Source organism: Stegodyphus dumicola, chromosome 4, assembly GCF_044657685.1.
Source record: "Stegodyphus dumicola isolate Sdum_Otavi_A_Nest chromosome 4, ASM4465768v1".
Classification (NCBI taxonomy): Eukaryota; Metazoa; Arthropoda; class Arachnida; order Araneae; family Eresidae; genus Stegodyphus; species Stegodyphus dumicola.
In genome coordinates this window covers 8,982,607-9,002,931 of record NC_140771.1, presented here as the reverse complement: position 1 = coordinate 9,002,931, position 20,325 = coordinate 8,982,607, and the positions used below count along the sequence as shown (strand labels likewise).

General features: G+C 36.2%; 1 protein-coding gene across 2 annotated transcripts; it reads left to right on the top strand.

The window, feature by feature from the left end:
- Positions 1-12,570: 12,570 nt before the first annotated feature.
- LOC118193765 (uncharacterized) lies at positions 12,571-14,754 on the top strand. Of its 2 annotated transcripts, XR_015040574.1 has the most exons (3): positions 12,571-12,733; positions 13,511-13,992; positions 14,160-14,754. XR_015040574.1 is itself a non-coding variant. In XM_035364904.2 (2 exons), exons 1-2 carry the CDS (start codon positions 12,614-12,616, stop codon positions 13,850-13,852), a joined length of 462 nt encoding a protein of 153 aa, XP_035220795.1. In that variant the 5' UTR covers positions 12,571-12,613; the 3' UTR covers positions 13,853-13,996. The 2 variants fall into 2 exon arrangements, 1 of the variants encoding a protein (XP_035220795.1); XM_035364904.2 differs by lacking the exon at positions 14,160-14,754 and having other exon boundaries at positions 13,511-13,996.
- Positions 14,755-20,325: the final 5,571 nt, after the last annotated feature.

Here is a 20,325-nt window from a genome sequence, read left to right as displayed (position 1 = left end):
ATGAAATATTCATGTGTTGAAATTGGCTATTCAAATAAGTGACATTTTGTTTCTCATCGGAACTGTTCAACGGCGAGTCCACTCGTCTCATTCTTTGGGGTAGGGGATGAAAGTACAGCGGTTTGTTGAAATCGATGATAGTTTCCTCTTTAGTCGGCGGAACTGTAAATCTATCCCGTCTTAACTCTTCTAATCTCTTTGAAAGTCTTTCCACTTGCTCTGCTAAGGTTTCCTCGGTACTCATGGTCTCTCTTAGTTTAGGGAAGTCTTGACGTATTGGCTAGAGAACAGAGGGTCTTTTTCTCTCTATACATATATCATGTGGGAGAGTGTGATTTATAAATCCTTGTGAAATCTTTCTACGTCTTGTGTAACTTGAAAGATTCGTCTTGTGTAACTTGGAAAATTCGTCTTCTTCTCGTCGATTGGGCTGGAGTTATAGAAAAGAAATGGGATTGGAAAGAAATCAACATATTACAAAAAAAGGAACTTTTTTTCTATTTTTTTTTCTCTAGGGATTTACATACCATTTCATTCATGAACATTCAAGGGTTCTCTCCAAGACCAAATTTTAGAAGAGGACCACAAAGAGTACACTTGAGGATCCTCTTTCAGGTCTAGGTGAGATAAGGGTTGAGACCAATATTCTTGGGTCTCTAAAGCATCCCAACTTAGACATTTATTATTATTATTATTATTATTAGAAAGTTCATCCTCCTCCTCATCGTCGCACGAGTTCTCCTGGGGAGATTCTTCCGCCTCCTCTTCGTCTTCGACAGCTTTGCTCTCGGAGGGGTAACAATGTAATTTCCGGAAAACGTAACTACCCTCCATCAAATGGTATCGAAAATTTCTCACCTTGTTCTCGGCACAATGAATCATCTTTTGGAAATATTGGTGTCGCGCGCATTTCGACTTGTTCCGCCACTCAGTTTTCCCTGGGATGTAAAACTCGTAAACGGATCGCTGGCAGAGCTTGCTGAAAAATTCGGCTTTATCGTATCCATTGACGTAGATCGCCTCCACATTTTCGGTCAGCATTTTCAGGATCGTAGGAAGATGCTCGTAGGAAAGACGACCCTCGGTCCATTGCAGGCTGTGTCGGTTATTTGTAGTCTGGTTGACCACAGCTTGATTGCGGGACGATAAGTCATCGTAATGGACAGGAGGGAGAAAAATCATGGATCCGCATAAGGTTAAATCGCAAGTGATGTAGCCCAGTTCTTTCAAGATGAAACATATATCTCCCGTCTTTGGATCATAACAGTGAAAGTATTCCATGTCCAGAACAATGTAGGAATCTTTGAGAGGTTTGGCACTCAAAATGTCCATCTTCTTCAATTGAGGAAAAAAAGAAAACAAAATTCTCTGTCTCTCTCGCTGTGTGTCCTGAAGGAAAAAATGGATAGCGTTCTCTCGCCGTCTCCTCTTTTATATATATAGAGAGAGAGAAGGTTGCACGTGACAGGTCGTATGAATTCTGGGAAAGGTCACATTCGTATATATATATTTGTTTTTTGAATAATATCGTGCGTATCTCAATACACATCCATCATCATAATAATAAAGGTCACCTTGGAAAGAAAAAGAAATAAAAAACATGGAACTCGTGCTCGACTTTGAAGGTTTCTACGATTCTCAAGGAGCCTTTATTGTGAAAGAATTGGCTTACGTCACATTGGACGGTACTTCTCGAGGGGTATTTGTTTTTAAACCCCCGTTTCCATGGCAAATGCTCACCGAGAAAGAAAAACGAACCGCTGTGTGGGCGAGTGATTATTATCACGGCTTGTCGTGGTACGAAGGAGAAATTCCGTACATGGGTGTTAACGATGTTGACGGAACCTTTTTCCACGATTTGGGTGCGAGGAGAAATGAAACGGCGATTTTTAGAGAAATGGTTGCAAAGATCCATTTATTGCATTTCGGGATCGACGCAAGAGATTCTCAAATACAATGGGATCGAACACATGAATTGTCCTAACCATACAAAAGGTTTTTTCCATTGCGCTCTACAAAAAGCGGTTCGGTATCATTATTATTTAAAGACACAGAGAAAAAATTCGCAAGGTCGATCCTGCACAATTCAATCTTGACAGAACTCATTAAAAAAAATACATATATCACGTTACTTCTTCAACAGCACAGATGGTTCTGAAGCGAAACTTGGAATTTTGAAATAATAGATCAGGGAGAAATCATTCTTAAAAACAAATGGTAAAGTCTCGAATCGGCTGGGAGAAAAAAAATTTCTCAGAGGTGAGATAAAAATTCTCTAATGAAAAAAAAAAAAAAAAAAAACTTTTGGTTAATTTTTATCATGTCTTAGACATGATAAAAATTAACGACCCCCTTCCCTTTTTGTCTGGGAAGGATGTCTCACCCTTTCTAAAAATAGATCATGACTCATCCTTTCTCTAATGGCAATCATTCCATGAATGAATCACGATTTGTTTTTCAAAAGAGTGAGACAACATTCCCAGACGAAAAGGGAAGAGGGTCGTTAATTTTTATCATGTCTAAGACATGATAAAAATTAACAAAAAGTTTTTTTTTTTTTTTTTTTTTTTTTTTTTTTTTTTTTTGAGTTGGAGAATTTTTCTCAGCTCTGAAAATTTTTTTCCAGCCGACTCGAGACTTTACCATTTATATTTACGAATAGTCTTTGGATTATTTATTTATTTATTTATTTTCTTTTAAAAAGAAAAATTCTGAGCTAGACCTATCTATTGGCTTAACATTCTGGTCATAGAAACAGTCTAGAATCTCATTTTATTTTTCGAGGCTAATGCACGGGTTCTCCAATCAAAAGGGTTACTATAAAGGGATTGGTTTGAATGCATTTATCTGCAAATGTTGTAGGATTCTGTTGTTGAGAAGGGGGTATATTATTATTATTATTATGATGATGATGATGATTGTGGCAGATTCGTTTTCTACATGGAAGTCTAATCTCCTCCGAAGACCTTTTCTGGGGATTGTCGATAGATGGTTTTTCAATAGGAATCGTTTCTCTCGGATCCTCAAGAGAGAGAGGGGGGTCCTGTCTTGAGACATGGAGCGGTCTCTCCTCCTCCTCCTCCTCCTCGAGAAGTCTTGAGAAAGGGAGAGGATTTTCGGTTCCCTTATTCTTGAGGGGTCTTGACAAATTGAGAGGTCCCTCCTCTTCGAAAGAGAGAGAAGTTTTGGTTCCCTTATTCTCGAGGGGTTTTGACAAATTGAGAGGTCCCTCCTCTTCGAAAGAGAGAGAAGTTTTGGTTCCCTTATCCTCGAGGGGTTTTGACAAATCGAGAGGTCCCTCATTTTCGAGGGGTCTTGATAAATGGAGAGGTTTTTCATCTTCGAGGGGGTTTCATAAAGGAAGAGGTCCCTCCTTCTCGAGGGGTCTTGATAAATGGAGAGGTTTTTCATCTTCGAGGAGGTTTGACAATGGGAGAGATTTCTCCTTCTCGAGGGGTCTCTCTTCCTCAAGGGGTCTTGAGAAAGGGAGAGGTTTTTCATCCTCGACGGGTTTTGACAAACGGAGAGGAATCTGAACAGGCTTCTCCTCATCCCCATCATTATCGAGGAGGATGAGGATAGGCTTTTGGAAAGGTTTTTTCTTTTTCTTCTGAACAGGCTCCTCTTGATGCTCGGGGAGAGGGATGGGGTAGTTGTTCCACCATTCTATTTTTTCTTGCTCGAGGATTTTTTCAAAAGTCGTAGCTTCTCTAAGATGAGACGAACGAGGAGAGTCCTCGAGAAGAATATAATAGGTATTCTTCCCAGTCTTCTCGATCGAGAGAGGTTCGTGCAAACATTTATGCAACCATTCACTAAAATGAACGAGAATCCCTTTTGTCTTCTCAAGACGATCCATAATCCTATTCATTTGCGAGACGGTTAGAAAGTGGGACGTGTAAAAATATTTAGCTCGTTTCATTAACAAAATTTGTGCATCCAAAGGTGGAATGTCACGAGCCATCAACACGTTTTCGTCGGACAAAAATTCGTCCCGCATCTTTTGATAACTCCCCACGGTATAATAACCCGCACATTTTGAAAAATCGGAGGCTTTCAGGTAAACGACTCCTTGGATGATATAAAAGGAAAGATCAACATATTTATATTTGAAAGGAATACACGTAGTGAGCTGGGGATGCCTCCTCATGATCAACTTAAACAAAAATACGACTTTGGGGCTCTCCCCTTTTATTTATAGAGAGAAAGAGAGTGTGATCTTCCCTTCCCTCCTCATCCTCTCTCCCTGCTTCCTCTATCTCTGGACGTCCTTGGATTGGAAAGGGTGACTTTGAAAAAAAAAAAAGAAGAAGAAGAAGGTCATGGTTGGATAATTTTTTTGTTTATTAAATTATTACTTTCACTTCCTCATTCCCATACACATTCATCTTTTTAAGAAAAGAAAAAGAGGTCATGGAGATAAGATTTCTTGGAAAGAAGAGAGAGAGAGAAACAAAAAAAAACAAATAAAACGGACGTCATAGAGCCTCTATGTGTGTCTGTGTGTGTCTATATAGATATATAAAAAGACGAGAGTACTGGGCGAGATCATTTCTTTTCCATTGGGAGCCATGTCGCTATTAGACGTTTTTCCAACTCAACGGATTTCGAACGGGGAGGATTTGAAGACGCTAAAGCAAATCTCCAACTTGAAAATTTTTTTGGCGTGTCATTGTGCGACATTTATTCCGCATTTACCACCTCATCAAGCGATCGTTTCTTTCAACCAAGATGTCGAATCCTCCAACCTGCTCGTTCAGAATATATACAGAAATTTATTCGAATCGCAACAAACGAAAGAGGAATCTCCCTTCTCTTGGAATCGGATGGATCGAGCTTTGAGACGGCCCATTCAAACAGACCGACGATATACAGATCCGCGCACGAGTTTTCGGTGGAAGAATATTTTTCTCACGAAACGATATTTTACGTTTGGAGTGAGAACGACGGCTGAGGACGAAGTTCATATTGTTCAAACCACAGCCGCTCCTCTCGCCTATTACGAATCATCGTCCCCCAATCTGAAGGAAAGAAGTTTTAAAGTCAGCGACAGGATGAAATATAAGAAATATATTCTAAGACCTTTTCAAAACTATGTCGTTCCCCCGAAAACGCAATATCTCATCGTCACAACCCAGAAGAGTCTCTTTCTCGTCGATCGGTGCTCGTACTCGCTTTGGAAACAATTGAAAGAGGAGATTTCTTTCCAATCGCCGATGATGTTTCAAGAAAAAGAAGAAGAAAACCCTCCGCCACCTTTACCCATCCCTTCCTTAGATGATAAGAGGAGCTGGACATAACCGTTATTTCCCGAAACAAAATCGACCCGGCAACGGAATGAAATTGAAGTCATCACAATTGAAGATGAGGAGGAAGAAAAAAAATTACCTCTTAAAAAACGGTCCACTTACCGGAACCTACCTGGCGTGCAAGATCCGCTTCAGAATCCAGAAGCTTCTTCTTCTTCTTCTTCTTCTTCTTCCCCGACTTGTTCAAATAGGCAACCTCTTTCGGACTCCTCACAGACAGAACCTCTTCTAGTATCCTCTTCTTCTTCTTCTTCTTCTTCTCCTCCAACCTGTCCCGACATCGTAGAGGTAGAATGTCAGACGGGTCCACAAGCTTCAAAAAGTCCCGACATCGTAGAGGTAGAATGTCAGCCGGGTCCACAAGTTCCAACGGGTCCAGAAATCATGGAGGTAGAATTTCAGCAGGGTAAACAAGTTCCAACGGGTCCAGAAATCATGGAGGTAGAATCGCAGCCGGGTCCAGACATCCTAGATCCCTCCACTCATCCCAAAGAGACTCCAAGTGTTTCAAGACAGCCTTGTGAGGATCCAGCCCTTCCCGTATGGAATGATTATATGGACATACAAAATTTGGTGCAACAGGAAGGAGAAGAAAATAATCACACGGATGGGTGGGTCAAAGACTGTTTAGATCATTTAACCTCGAATGAAATTGAACTGTTATGGAATTGCATTTCTGAAATCACATCGGAAATGGGATAAAAACCAAAACAAAAAAAAACAATTTTTTAATAACAAATTGGAGGAGGGTCATGATGTCAATTAAAGAAAAATATTATATAGAGTCCAATCTTGGTGGTTCACTTCAGTTTTCCAGCATGAGGTGATCCACGTTTCCCGAAATATGGATCCCATTCCAAGAGAGATTGTGTAGAGCCTTCACTTCAGTTCTTTTTTTTTTCTACCAAGAGGAGAGGGTCCCCAAAGGGTTACCCATGTCCAAAGAGAGAAAGTGTAGAGCATTCATTTCAGTTTTTTTTCCAAGTTTAGGGGAGGGAGGTCTCAAAATGACACCCCCCCCCATTTTCAAAGAGAGATAGTGTAGAGCGTTCATTTCTGTTTTTTTTCAAAGTTAGGGAGTTTTCAAATGGCTACCCATTTCAGAGAAAGAGAGAGAGAGAAGGTGTAGAGCGTTCATTTCAGTTTTCCAACATTAGAAGGTCCCAAAATACCTTCTGAATTCAAAGAGAGATCGTGTAGAGCGTTCATTTCCAGTTCTCCAAGATCAGAAGAAGAGGGTCCGCTTTTCCCAAAAGGGCTTTCCGCATTCAGAGACAGCGAAATGCAGACTTCAGTTTTCTCCCTCCCCAAGAATAGAGGGTCCCAAAATGGCTTCCCATTTCAAAGAGAGAGGGAGAGGCGTTCATTTCCATTCTCCAAGATAGGGTCGTCTGCTTTTTCCCAAAATGGCTTTCCAATTCAAAAAGAGAGAGAGAGAGAGTAAAAGGGTGTGTAGAGCGGTCATGTTCATTCTCCAAGATAGGGGTCGTCAGCTTTTTCTCAAAATGGCATCTCCCCATTCAAAAAGAGATCGTAACCAATTTTTTCCAGTTTTTTCCAAGATGGGGGGGAGAAGAAAACCTAGGATGGAATAACACGACACACAGAGAGAAAGAGAAAAAAACGCCCTCTTGTCATTTTCTGATAGGGTACCGGTGTTCGAATACTTTTGTGACCGACTGTACCTGGCGTGCAAGATCCGCTTCAGAACCCAGAAGCTTCTTCTTCTTCCCCGACTTGTTCAAACAGGCAACCTCTTTCGGACTCCTCACAGACAGAACCTCTTCCAGTATCCTCTTCTTCTTCTTCTCCTCCAACCTGTCCCGACATCGTAGAGGTAGAATGTCAGACGGGTCCACAAGCTTCAACGAATCCCGACATCGTAGAGGTAGAATGTCAGCCGGGTCCACAAGTTCCAACAGGTCCAGAAATCATGGAGGCAGAATCACAGCCGGGTTCACAAGTTCCAACGGGTCCAGAAATTATGGAGGTAGAATTTCAGCCGGGTTCACAAGTTCCAACGGGTCCAGAAATCATGGAGGTAGAATCGCAGCCGGGTCCAGACATCCTAGATCCCTCCACTCATCCCAAAGAGACTCCAAGTGTTTCAAGACAGCCTTGTGAGGACCCAGCCCTTCCCGTATGGAATGATTATATGGACTTACAAAATTTGATGCAACAGGAAGGAGAAGAAAATAATCATACGGATGGGTGGGTCAAAGACTGTTTAGATCAGTTAACCTCGAATGAAATTGAACTGTTATGGAATTGCATTTCTGAAATCACATCGGAAATGGGATAAAAACCAAAACAAAAAAACTTTTTAATAACAAATTGGAGGAGGGTCATGATGTCAATTAAAAAAATATTATATAGAGTCCAATCTTGGTGGTTCACTTCAGTTTTCCAGCATGAGGTGATCCACGTTTCCCGAAATATGGATCCCATTCCAAGAGAGATTGCGTAGAGCCTTCACTTCAGTTCTTTTTTTTTTCTTTTACCAAGAGGAGAGGGTCCCCAAAGAGCTACCCATGTCCAAAGAGAGAAAGTGTAGAGCGTTCATTTCAGTTTTTTTTTTCCAAGTTTAGGGGAGGGAAATCTCAAAATGACACCCCCCCCCATTTTCAAAGAGAGATGTTGTAGAGCGTTCATTTCTGTTTTTTTCCAAAGTTAGGGAGTTTTCAAATGGCTACCCATTTCAGAGAAAGAGAGAGAGAGAGAAGGTGTAGAGCGTTCATTTCAGTTTTCCAAGGTTAGGATGGTGGTGGAGAATCCTCCAAAATGGCTACTCGTCTCAAAGAGAGAGAGAGAAAGAAAATGCGTAAAGCGTTCATTTCAGTTTTCCAACATTAAAAGGTCCCAAAATACCTTCTGAATTCAAAGAGAGATCGTGTAGAGCGTTCATTTCCAGTTCTCCAAGATCAGAAGAAGAGGGTCCGCTTTTCCCAAAATGGCTTTCCGCATTCAGAGACAGCGAAGTGCAGACTTCAGTTTTCTCCCTCCCCAAGAATAGAGGGTCCCAAAATGGCTTCCCATTTCAAAGAGAGAGGGAGAGGCGTTCATTTCCATTCTCCAAGATAGGGTCGTCTGCTTTTTCCCAAAATGGCTTCCCAATTCAAAGAGAGAGAGAATGAAAGGGTGTGTAGAGCGGTCATGTTCATTCTCCAAGATAGGGTCGTCAGCTTTTTCTCAAAATGTCATCTCCCCATTCAAAAAGAGATCGTGACCAACATTTTCCAGTTTTTTCCAAGATGGGGGGGGGGAGAAGAAAACCTAGGATGGAATAACACGACACACAGAGAGAAAGAGAAAAAAAACGCCATCTTGTCATTTTCTGATAGGGTACCGGTGTTCGAATACTTTTGTGACCGACTGTACTATGAAAAGTGCATTTTATTTTACTGTTTTTATTTTGTAGAATGTTACGTTCATTGTTTTTTAGTATGAATTTCTGTTGTTATTGTTGTTTTTTGAATTGTTTGTAATTTAGTTTAGTTTATTTGGTGATTTAATGCCTAGATTGTGCAATTCGTAGCTTTTTTTTTTTTTTTTAGTTTAAACAGAATTCTGTGTACACGGTATTCTTTGAAATTTATTGTTGTTGTGTTAATTTATTGTAGCGAGGTGTAGTTTGTAGATTCCTTCCCTGCCCATAATGTAAAATTTATAGATGTTTTATGAAGTTAAAACTTATCGCTGTGTACATGGATTCTTGTCAAATATTTTTGGTTAGAAACTTTACGTTTTTGCTATCTAAATTTTTTTAATTTTGTTTCGGATTTTTAGCATAAATTGAGTGTTCAAAACGTGGTTTTTGCATGTGCGAAAACCGTGTTTTTGGATACATTTTTAGGCTTAAATTTCGAAAAATAGACAAAAAATTTAGGTAGTAATATGGCGGCGGAGTTTGGCGACCTGAGGGCGCATATAAGAGTAGTTCCGGAATGTCCTGTATGAATATCGGACATAAAGACTCTCTCTTAAGAGTAGGCTGAGTTGGTTTTAAAGTTTTTTTTTCCGGGCTTCTTATTTGCAATTTCCCATTGTAGAATCCTGCAACACTCATAAACTCCTTACAGAAACTTTCTTAGCATTAACGGAACCAGGTTTGTAATTTTGTTTTTCTCTCCGAGTTCAATAATAAATAGAACATTTTGTTACAGTCATTTAGGTAAATTCATGCTTAATCGAGGATCTTAATTTATTTCCATTTATCTATCGTTAAATTGCGTTTATACAGATCGTTTTACATTGAGCCACATGCCTCGACAAAACCTGGTGAACATCATGTTTTCTAAGCTATAAATCTTCGTTCATTATTTTATTTATTGTTGCTACAGATGTATTTAAAGAATTTGAAATTGATTTCTATGTTGACGCATTTTCTGTTGTTACTAACAAGTTAAATTTAGAAACAATACCTACTTTTTTCAGATATTCGTTTGGAGTCTTATTTTCTATACGCAAGTAACGGCTGATGGTTATTCTTTTTCCGATTAATAAATTTCTTTACTTAGAGATCTGAAAATCCTTCATTTCACAATGTTTTTGCATTATGGAACAGGAATATTTCTCTTCGGAGAGCACAAAAAAACATGTTTCAATGCACAGCTCGTTCACGTCTGACATTTGAAAGGCAGAGCGTCTATAGGAAATTGGAAAGAGGCCCTTAAAATTATTATCAGGACAAGTTGGCCAGTAAATCATAATATTATTTAGTAAAAATACTCCTATCTTTTAAGCCAAATTTAAAGAGTAAAGAGAATTTATATTATATTTTTTAGATAACTTCTTCTAGTCATCCATTAGTTACCTCCCAGCCAGATTTGAGTAAAAAATTTCACGTCACTAGAAACAAGTAATTGAAAAAATCAAGCAAATGCTAGCTTTTTTTTAAAGAATGTGAGATTACATTTTTGGGCCATCTCGATGGTGTACAGGGCTCTTGGTTTAAGTTTTTGTTAATTAAATCATTTTTTTTTAATTCGAATGGTAAAGATGGATTCAAGTTCTTTTAGGACTGAGTGTTTTTATTGTGCAATTCGTAGATTTTTTTTTAAAGTTTAAACAGAATGCTGTGTACATGGTATTCTTTGAAATTTATTGTTGTTACGTTAATTTATTGAAGCGAGGTGTGCGTAGTTCGTAGATTCCTTCGCTGCCAATTCGTAGATGTTTTATGAAGTTAGAACGTATCCCTGTGTACATGCATTCTTGTGAAATATTTTTGGTTAGAAACTTTGGGTTTTTTGGTGGGGGTTTAAAAACGTTTGGGTGGGTTGATCCTGGTTAGTCACCAGCTCAAGTCTGTGTGACTCAAGTCACCGTCCTACGTGACGTAAGGGACGTCCTACGTACGTAAGATTTTATTTTGCAGTACTTGCAATTGTTTTATATTGGTTTTAGCTGCATGTCCCGAGATCGGAGCTGCGTAAAGGACGGCTGGACGAAGTATGGAGCGATATAAAATTAATTTGTTTCTTATATATAAGTTTCTTCTACCAAGAAGAGGTCACATAGTAGCAGAGCTGATTTTAAATTTTATTGCTACTGAACGGAAGTGGGTTCTGAAGGCAAGTTTTTGATCCAGGTGACACCAAGGTATTTTGTTTCATTAATCCAGTCTAGTTCTTGGTCAAATATTTCAGCAGGTGGAGTATAATACTTCATGTTTCTCTTACAGAAAATCGTTGCCTTGGTTTTATCAGTGCTCATTTTAATACTCCAAAAGGTGAGCCATTTTTCAAGTTTTATGAGATAGTTTTGGAGTTGGTTTCTTACAGCATTGCTTTGTTTTGTATGACGGTGTCATCGGCAAAGAGTGAGAGATGAACAGAAGCGTCTTTAGGGATGTCTTGCGTATAAATATTAAAAAGATACGGCCCAAATGCTGACCCCTGAGGTACACCAGCTTTGATTACTCTGGTAGTTGAGAATGCAGCTCCAATTTTAATTCTGAAGGTTCTGTCCTGAGAAAAGAGGCTAATAAGCGAATAAAATGATCTGGAAAATTGAGTGTGATTAATTTGTAAATGAGGCCGCGATACCATACCCTGTCAAAATCGAGGAATATGTCACCAGTCGGAAGCTTGCAGTTGTAGCCTTCAGTGATAATGTTGATAACTCTTAGAAGTTGATGGCAAGTACTATCATGGTTATGAAATCCAAATCGTTCTTCTGGGAGAAAATTCCTGGAAGGGTGAATTCCCTGGACGTGAAATTTTAGAATTTTCTCGGTAACTTTAGAAAGATGGCTCACTAAACTTATAGGCTGCTAGTTCTGAGGGAAGGTGGGACTTTTGTTTCGGTTATTCAAAAATACTATTATAGCTTGTTTCCACAGGCTAGAAAAATGAGCGAATTTGATTATGCTATTGATTATCTTAGTTAGGCAGGTGAAAGCGTTGATGGGGAGGTTTTTCAGTGCTTTGGTCGAGATGCCATCGTAACCTATGGTTTGGTGTTGGCTACGATTTCTGGGGTTATCAGGCACGGAGCTGGAGTGTTAAGGGCAGTGGCGTAGCTAGGGTGGAGCAAGGGGGGACATCTGTACCCAGAAGCAGTGTCCAGGGGGCGCCAATGTGAAGCTACAAAATTTTAGAATGAAATATTTTCCATTTTTAGCACATAGAAGGGGGCGCAAAATCTTCAGTTGTTCCTCCGGACGCTGGAAAGCTAGCTACGGCTCTGATTAAGGAAGTTATTGACCACCAGGCTGACCCTTTGAATATGGTTAATTGTCGTACGGTGGGGGATTAAGGTGAATGTATCCTCTATATGGTCCGCAAAAGATTTAGCTTTATCTTCTTCTGTATATGAAATTCCACTAGGTCCATGGATAGGTGGGATTGGTTTATATGGTTTCTTGAATTTCTGGGAAATGTCAAATAGGGAATTTTCCTCTATAGCCAGGTTTTTAGGAAATTGGTCTTGCTCTTAAGGTGCTCCATTTCACTCTTCAGAACTTCTTATTATCACATACATTGAACTGCGGTGCTTAACCACCAGATAATGCCTCAGATTCTGGCCGGCGACGACGTTTAAGGTTAAGTTGAAGTTGAAGTTGCTTCTGTGCAAAATTGACGGCAAAAGCGGTGGATTATTCCTGTCGGAAACATTCGGTTAATACCCCCTTCACGGAGTATAAACAAGGAGGGGAAACTGGTATTACAACTTTTTCCAAAAATGGTCCACTTTTGTCGCATTATTTATAGAGGGCGCTGCAATCGTTAGCTGTTCTACTTTTCGTAGGATGTGCCATAGGCAGCAATACAGAAAATATTGATTTGATATCAATTTCCAGTATGAGTAATTCTTGTAATGCAACCTGCTTCTCCCCCGGATACAACAGTGGTTATACATCTGTTAGGCAGAAGAATAAAAGCTTGGAAATCAAGAATCCAAGTATATTTAGAGCTCCAAAGGTGAGCAACATTTATATCATGTCCGATCACAGTCAGACGAATTTATATAACTTTACAGAACGTCTGGATTGCTAGTAAATAAGAGGGTATTTAAAAAGTAATAGACTGGAAATTAGTTAAATATTTCACAGAACTTTAAATTGGAAATTAGTTAAATATTTCACATAACTTATGTGCATTTGCATTTCGTGCATGAAAGCAGGCAATGCTGAGGTTTTTAAAGTTAAATAAATTTCTGGAATTATGCAAGAATGATGGAATATTTGCCTCTTTATTTCATTTACAGAAAAGAAGATTAACTCATTTCCCCTTCTTTTCCGTTTGAAGTAGGTTTTTATAATAAATGGAAATGAACACTATGCTGCTTAAAATTAACTTCACTTGCATGGTTGAGTGAAAACATAACAGCAGATAAGTGTAATGAAAAATTGATTTTCCATGAGATAAATTCAGCATATTAAATAAGTTATGAATATTATAAAATCATGCCACATAATTGAATGGCTGTTAAAAATTAAGATTTAAATCTTGATACACTGCACAGTGAGAACCATTATGCACAAGGATTTTAAATTTGAATGTGTAAAACTATTCAAGCGTTAGTGCTGCAATTAAATTTTAATTTGCCATTACTATTTTCAAATTAAATTTTAATCATTAAATATTAAATTTGCATCAAAGTCACGTTAAAAAAAATTGCATACAACATGAGTATTTTAATTTTGTATGTAACTGAATTCTGATATTTATACATACTTGTTGAAATATATTTTACAGGATCCTGTGCTGCTAGACAAATGGACACATGCAATTCCTCGGGCCGACCAAATACTTTCAGAGAAGGATGTTGTATGCGAGCATCATTTTGCAGAAAGTGATATAAAACAATTTTACGAGAAGAAATTGTTCGATAGGACAATATTCAAGTTGGAAATGGGCCGTCCTAGACTCCAAGAAGGAGCAATACCCTCAATCTTTCCAAATCTGCCTTTATATTTATCCAAACCGTCACATAAAAGAAAAACACCTGCTGCAAGAAATGTGCCTGTGAAAAGAATGCTCCATTGGTTGCAGATAATGTTGCCGCTACTAAAAAGGATTTTACATTTCCACTGTTGACTGAAAGTCTGCAGAAGATTTCCAAACCGCATTGTTTGTGGACTGTAAATTCTGTAGTTGAATTCATTGTATGTGCTCGATGGGCAACTAATTACATGTGTGAAAAAAGGGTTATAATTGATAAAGATATGACTGTAAAGGTTAGTTTTGTTTTGACATTTTTATAATTTCAGTATTGCACGTCAAACTGCACTTGGTACTATTGTGCTACACATTCATTGCTTTTTTTTTTTTTTTTTTTTTTTTTTTTTTTATGTGTAAGTTATTCTTCACTTATTTATTGTTATTTTTTTTTTTTCTTTTTCAGATTTCTACATTATCTTTTCTGAATTTTTGAGCTATGAATAGATGGATTTTTTTTTTTTTAATTAAGGAAATTGTCAGAGATGATACTTGTCTGTAGTGTCTTAGAAGGATTATTTTTCAATCAAAAATTTTCTCCTCGTAGGGTAATATGCATCTGTCAATTTCTTCCTAGGGTGTATTTGGTGTATTTAATTATGGCAAAGCACACGAGGGCTATCTGCCTAAGGGAAGGGATGCCTTTCGTGGAGGACTTTCTAAGGGAAACTGGCTCGTATGCACTTCTTCCTAAGGTAATATGCACTGTGATCCAATAAAATATTGATCTTGCATTTCTAATTCATTGGTCAGTGTATGTAATACCTTGTAAGCAGTGATATTAATTGTATATTATTTTATAGATAATATTTCTTGCTTTCTCATTGTTTTGATTTAATAATGGTATTTTGTTCCCATGTCTAAATAATTGGGTGTTAACTGGACCAATTTTAATTTTTCAGCCAGTGTATATTGTTTGTCTTGCTGTTTTGTTTGTTTTTATCCAAACATGATGTGTTAATATGTACTAAAGATGCAATACCTGAATTTAATAATTTTTATGTACCTTTAATAAGTATGACTAATGTTATGCAAATGCTAATTGTTATACTATATCATTAGATTGCAATGCTTGTTTGAAACACAAATTCACTTTAGATCCAGGTGAATCAGCAATCTTGCTCAGCAAATTTCTGATCCATGTACTTCAGAAATTACCAACATTTTGAAAAATCCTGCCTTGCTTAATTCAGCAAAAGTACATAATTTATTCATAAATGATTCAATAAGCTTCTTATGTTTGTTTTGAATAAACGAAATAATGCTGGGTAAAAGTTTGTGCCCCTTGTTTATTGGCGATTCTTTTTTGACGCCAAGATCGGCACCAGGAAGGCACAATTTCACGATGGCCGCTACACAAAATCAAAATAAGAAGTCAAAAAATTGCACAAGATCTGTGTCCATGTTTTACTTAAAAATCCCATCTGTTTTTACTTAAAAAAACATCCTAGAATTGCACAACCTAGGCAAGGCACACTGCTTTAAATATGTCCATGTACACATCAATCTATTTTCATTTAAATAAAATCGGAAAGCTAAAACAAAGTTAAAACTATCGTGGTAACCAGATCACCAAACTTTTTAAAAAAATGTCGCCAATCGAAGGGGCACCCAATTCTACACTAGAGCCTAATGCTGAATTAGTTGTTGTCCCACTAGCACTGAAATCCTGTGAAAATGAGAAATTTCTCATATATCCCATCTTGGAGTTCAGAAAACGTATGAAATCTTATTGAAAGATTCTTTTAGAAGGGTATGTATAATGACACAAAGAATTTTGTCCTCCCGTATCATTTACGTAACAAATACGATTCTTTCACTCCTAAACAGGCTCCATTTAAAGCTATCAGAATACCTAAATATCCAAATGACTTTTTTCCGTGTATATTGGTTGTCCTGTACGAAATTGTGGACATGATCTCATTATTCTAGATCATTTTTCTAAACATCTTGTTTTATGACCTCTCAAAAATCTCACTGCTGAAACTATTACAGCACATTTATTACAATATATGTACCTGGAAGACCAGAAATGATTTTGATTTAGACACAATATCCTTCACTGGTGTTTGAATCAATTACCAAATGCTTGGATATTAAATTATCTCACTGTATTCCTCAGAGACCTGAGTATAATGAACATGTTAATACCTGCATCAAGAGCTTTTTGCTTATACTTCATGAAAAAGGTATTCCATTTGAAAATGCATTGCTTATCCATCAAAATATTTATAATGGTACTGTTCATCCTTCAACTGGTTATTCTCCTAATATTCTGCATTTTGGAAGAAAATTATCATTACCTTTTAATATGTTTAATCCTGATCCAAGGCCATTCAGGTGGAAAAATCATATTATTTGTGTGATCTTTTAACACAACTAAAACTAAGTTATGAGCATGCCTATGAGATGTTGGAATAAAGCAAATAGAACTGAATACTTGAAAAATGCCATATTAAGATCATTCAATGTTAATGATATAGTGTATGTGAAATCTAAGGTTACATTCCAGCATAGGTTTTCGAAAACTTTTTCTTCTAAAGTAAATGATGTAAATTATGTTATTTGTGCACTTGACAATGATTTTTTCTCAGCCATTTATAGAATTCACATCACTTGCCTTCGTTTGGCTCCTAAAAGATTCTCCCAGTACACTTAATTCTTTTTTTTTTTCACTCATTTCTTTTACTATCATAGAACATTATTACAAGTTATGCAATATGTTATATTGTTCGAAATTTAATTTTATGTGTCTTTTGTTGATTTCTTGATTGTGTGAGCATAATCATTAGAGTTTAAGGCTTGATCACCCTTAAATATCATTTCGAGATTCAACGACATTGTGCCTAATATATAAGTGCATAAGAGTTTGATTTCAAAATTTCGTGGTATGATGTGATTATAATGGTTTGTATTGTTTTTTTCATCCTGTATGTGATTTATCTAATTAAGTGTAACTGGGGATGTACAAAAATTGCATTTTACTTTATCATAGAAATACTTCATTTACAATTTTGTACTGTGTACTTGCAATATGGTATATTCGAAAATTTTATGTACCATATTTATATCATGCACTTATATGTATTTTGCATAAAAAGTTGCTTGTATTGAATTATGGAATATTTAAATAAGTGGTTCTATGTTTTATTGTTAAAAATTTTGTTTTTGTGTAGATGGCATGGTTTTGGTTATACCTAAATGAAAAAATCTTTTATTTAAAATGTAATCTATGTAATATGTATTTCAGACTGTTAGCTCCATAGGATTGTCATGATTTTAATGAGGCTGGCACCATGATACCAGAATTTTTATTATGCACATAATTAATTTTTCCTCCTTCCCTCAAAAAGGGGTGAATATCTGATGAGGTCACATTAAATTTATGTCCTTGGAATTATTACAGCCATCTAGAACCAGATAAGGGATTTCATGTGGTGACAATATTTTTGCCAACAGGTTTCTTATAACATGACCAAGCTATGTCATCAGACAACTAATTTCAGTTCAGTTTGTTTGCAAAGTGAAAGAAATATTATGATTGGTTGTTCTCGCTGTGGAATATTTTCATTTTGTTTCTTATCTTCTGCAATGTCTGTACTTTTAATTTTATCAAGAATTCCTTTTTTTTATTTCACTATTCTAAATTATGATACGAGTGCCCTTTCTAAATTCATTCTGGTCCTTAATGTATTGATGCAAAATTTAATTAAAAAGTCCTTCTTAAGTGTTTTTACCTTTTTTCTCATGTGAAGACTTTATTCGTTTAAAGCTTTTTGTTTTGGCTTTCCAAGTTTTTATCCTATTAGCTGAACCCCTTTTTTGATGATGATAAATTTTTAATCTTTGATGATGTGGAGATAAAGGCTTCGTGCTAAGTGCTCCATAAATTAAAATTTCTTGATCCTTGATATTTTCATTGGTTGAAATGTGTAACTGTGCTAGCTTATAAATAGTGGGAATTAGTGAATCTCTTAGTCTATTCATTGTTTTTTCGCTTCCCTCTGGATTTCTGCTGCGTGTACTCTTCTTGTTTCAAATATGTTATAGTTGGCATTTCTTCACCCTCTTTTGCAGTTAGTGGAATAAGCCCTACTACATTATGGTATTAGTACTGGAGATGTTTTATGTACCCCCCCCCAAAAAAAAAGTGATGACAGCTGCCGTTATTTTCCGAATTTGAGAGACAGCCCTTATACTTTTCTTTCTGAAGTATGTTTGACTTTTTGTCTCCACTTACCGTATGAGAAATGTTGAATGTTGTTAACGAAGGCTGTGAAACTACACTCAGTGCAGAGAAATACAAATTTTTTACGTGCCAGGAGGCATTCCACTGTGGCGGACTTCATGCAATCAATATGGAGCAAAGTCTGACGAGAATCGATAAATAAACGATCTTTGAAAATGTATCCAGGACTCTTCTTTTCCTTTTATTGGACAGCTCACCATGACATGGCAAATACCATGATCCTACTTTGTGTTAGCCACTGTACTACTGAAGTATTCTCTTAACACTACACACACTTCCTATAGCTCACCCTTGTGTGTAACAATATAAAACAATACTGCTAAGATTGTTTCGGGATTATTTATATAATTACTGTTACATTTTTATTAAATTTTTGTTATTTAATTGAACTTGTTTCTTTCATTGCGAGTCTTTAATCGTTGAAAAAGAGATATTAAATTGAGAATAAAAAAGTAAATAATTACTGCAAGAGAAAACAGACTTTAGTTTTGTATAGTTAATGATGTTTTTTAAATACCGCAGCAAGCATACATTAGGTATTCTGATATTAAACTGGTAGTTTTGCAACAAATGTAATTAGACTCTATTAGTAAATGAGTTCAACAAATGAAAATAAAAAATATGGGATCTTTTCCAGTAAAACATAACACATGGAAAACATTTTTTTTTCAAAAAAGCTACTTGTACCAATTTGAAACTTAACAGCGAGAAAATATCATATCATTATAACTGTGATAAAATTTTTCTGAACATAAGAAATTCATCTTTTAGGCTATTGAATGGGATAGAATGACTTTGAAAACTTATTAACTACACTTAATTTCAGGGAGAGGGAACACTATTGTAGGTAACGAGAGTAATATATAATTTAACCATGGCCAACAGTTCAATGTCTTCATACAGATCCTTTGGAGGAAAAGAGCACATGTACTTTTTTATGTTTCACGTGGAAAGACCAGGAAAATGCCCATGCAGCTAGCCTCTTGGCGGGATTCGAACCCAGGACCAAACCAGCAGTATTTGGTGACTTTTGCTGCTCAACTGCTGGTGGGAAAGAACAAGGTGCTTGCAAATTGAACACAAATTTAACGAATCACTCTAGCCTCCTATAGCTCACCATTGTGTAATAATATAAAACAATACTGCTAAGATTGTTTTGGGATTATATCATTACTATTAAATTTTTAAAAAATTTTTGTTATTTAATTGAACTTGTTTCTTTGACTGCGAGTCATTAATCATTGAAAAAGAGATATTAAATTGAGAATAAAAAAAGTAAATAATTACTGCAAGAGAAAACAGACTTTTTTATATAGTTAATGTTTTAGTTCATTAACTATATAAACAGTTTTATATAGTTAATGATATTTTTTAAATACCGCAGCAAGCATGAATTAGGTATTCTGATATTAAACAGGTAGTTTTGCAACAAATGTAATTAGACTCTATTAGTAAATGATCAGTTCAAAAAATGAAAATAAAAAATAGGGGCAGTAAAAAATAACACATGCAAAGCATTTTTTTCAAAAAAGCTACATGTACCAATCTGAAACTTAACAGCGAGAAAATATAACATTATAACTGTGATAAAATTTTTCTGAACATAAGAAATTCATCTTTTAGGCTATTGAATGGGATGGAATTTTCCTGCTTTGGAAAGGAAAGTGGACATGTACTTTTAAAATAAAAAAGATCTGCATTATATTTTTAGTTAAAATACTGCATTTATTGGTTAGAAGTTAGTTCAAGCAGGACAAAATTAAAGATAGATTGAATTAGTCAATATTTTTTACTCTTTATATTTAATTATGAATAATATAGTTCAGCATAACCAAGCGTTCAGAATACTTAACTGAATTCAAATCCGAATTCTATTTTAAAATCTTTTGAAATCAATTTGAAACATACTTCTCAAATAACAAAGAACAACAGAAAACGATAAAAATATCAAAATCAAAACTGACATAAAAAATTAACTGATTTATAAAAAAGAATAACTTATTATGATAGTACAGAAAACTTACTGACTGAAGCAAAAAATTCTATAAGCTTCATTAAAATTTCGCCACAGTTTATATCAAGCTGTGTATCTAAGCATTTTACAAAATGAGAGACGCGAAGAAACTATTCTAATTAAATTTAACATATATATACAGCAAGTATTATTACTAGTAATATGATTATTTTTCTGAGGGGGAGGGACTGAAAAATAATCATTAAATTAATCATTCATAAAAAGTACTACAAGCCTTACAGCATGAAAGCTGTAAATTAATTTTATAATTTGAGGAATAAAATACAATCATTAGTGAGCAGAATATTA

Excerpts from the sequence above, each read along its gene's own strand:
- LOC118193765 (XM_035364904.2), top strand. The coding sequence starts at position 12,614 with ATGAGTAATTCTTGTAATGCAACCTGCTTCTCCCCCGGATACAACAGT. Across the intron at positions 12,734-13,510 it reads GTATATTTAGAGCTCCAAAG|GATCCTGTGCTGCTAGACAA; the intron begins GTGAGCAACATT and ends TATATTTTACAG.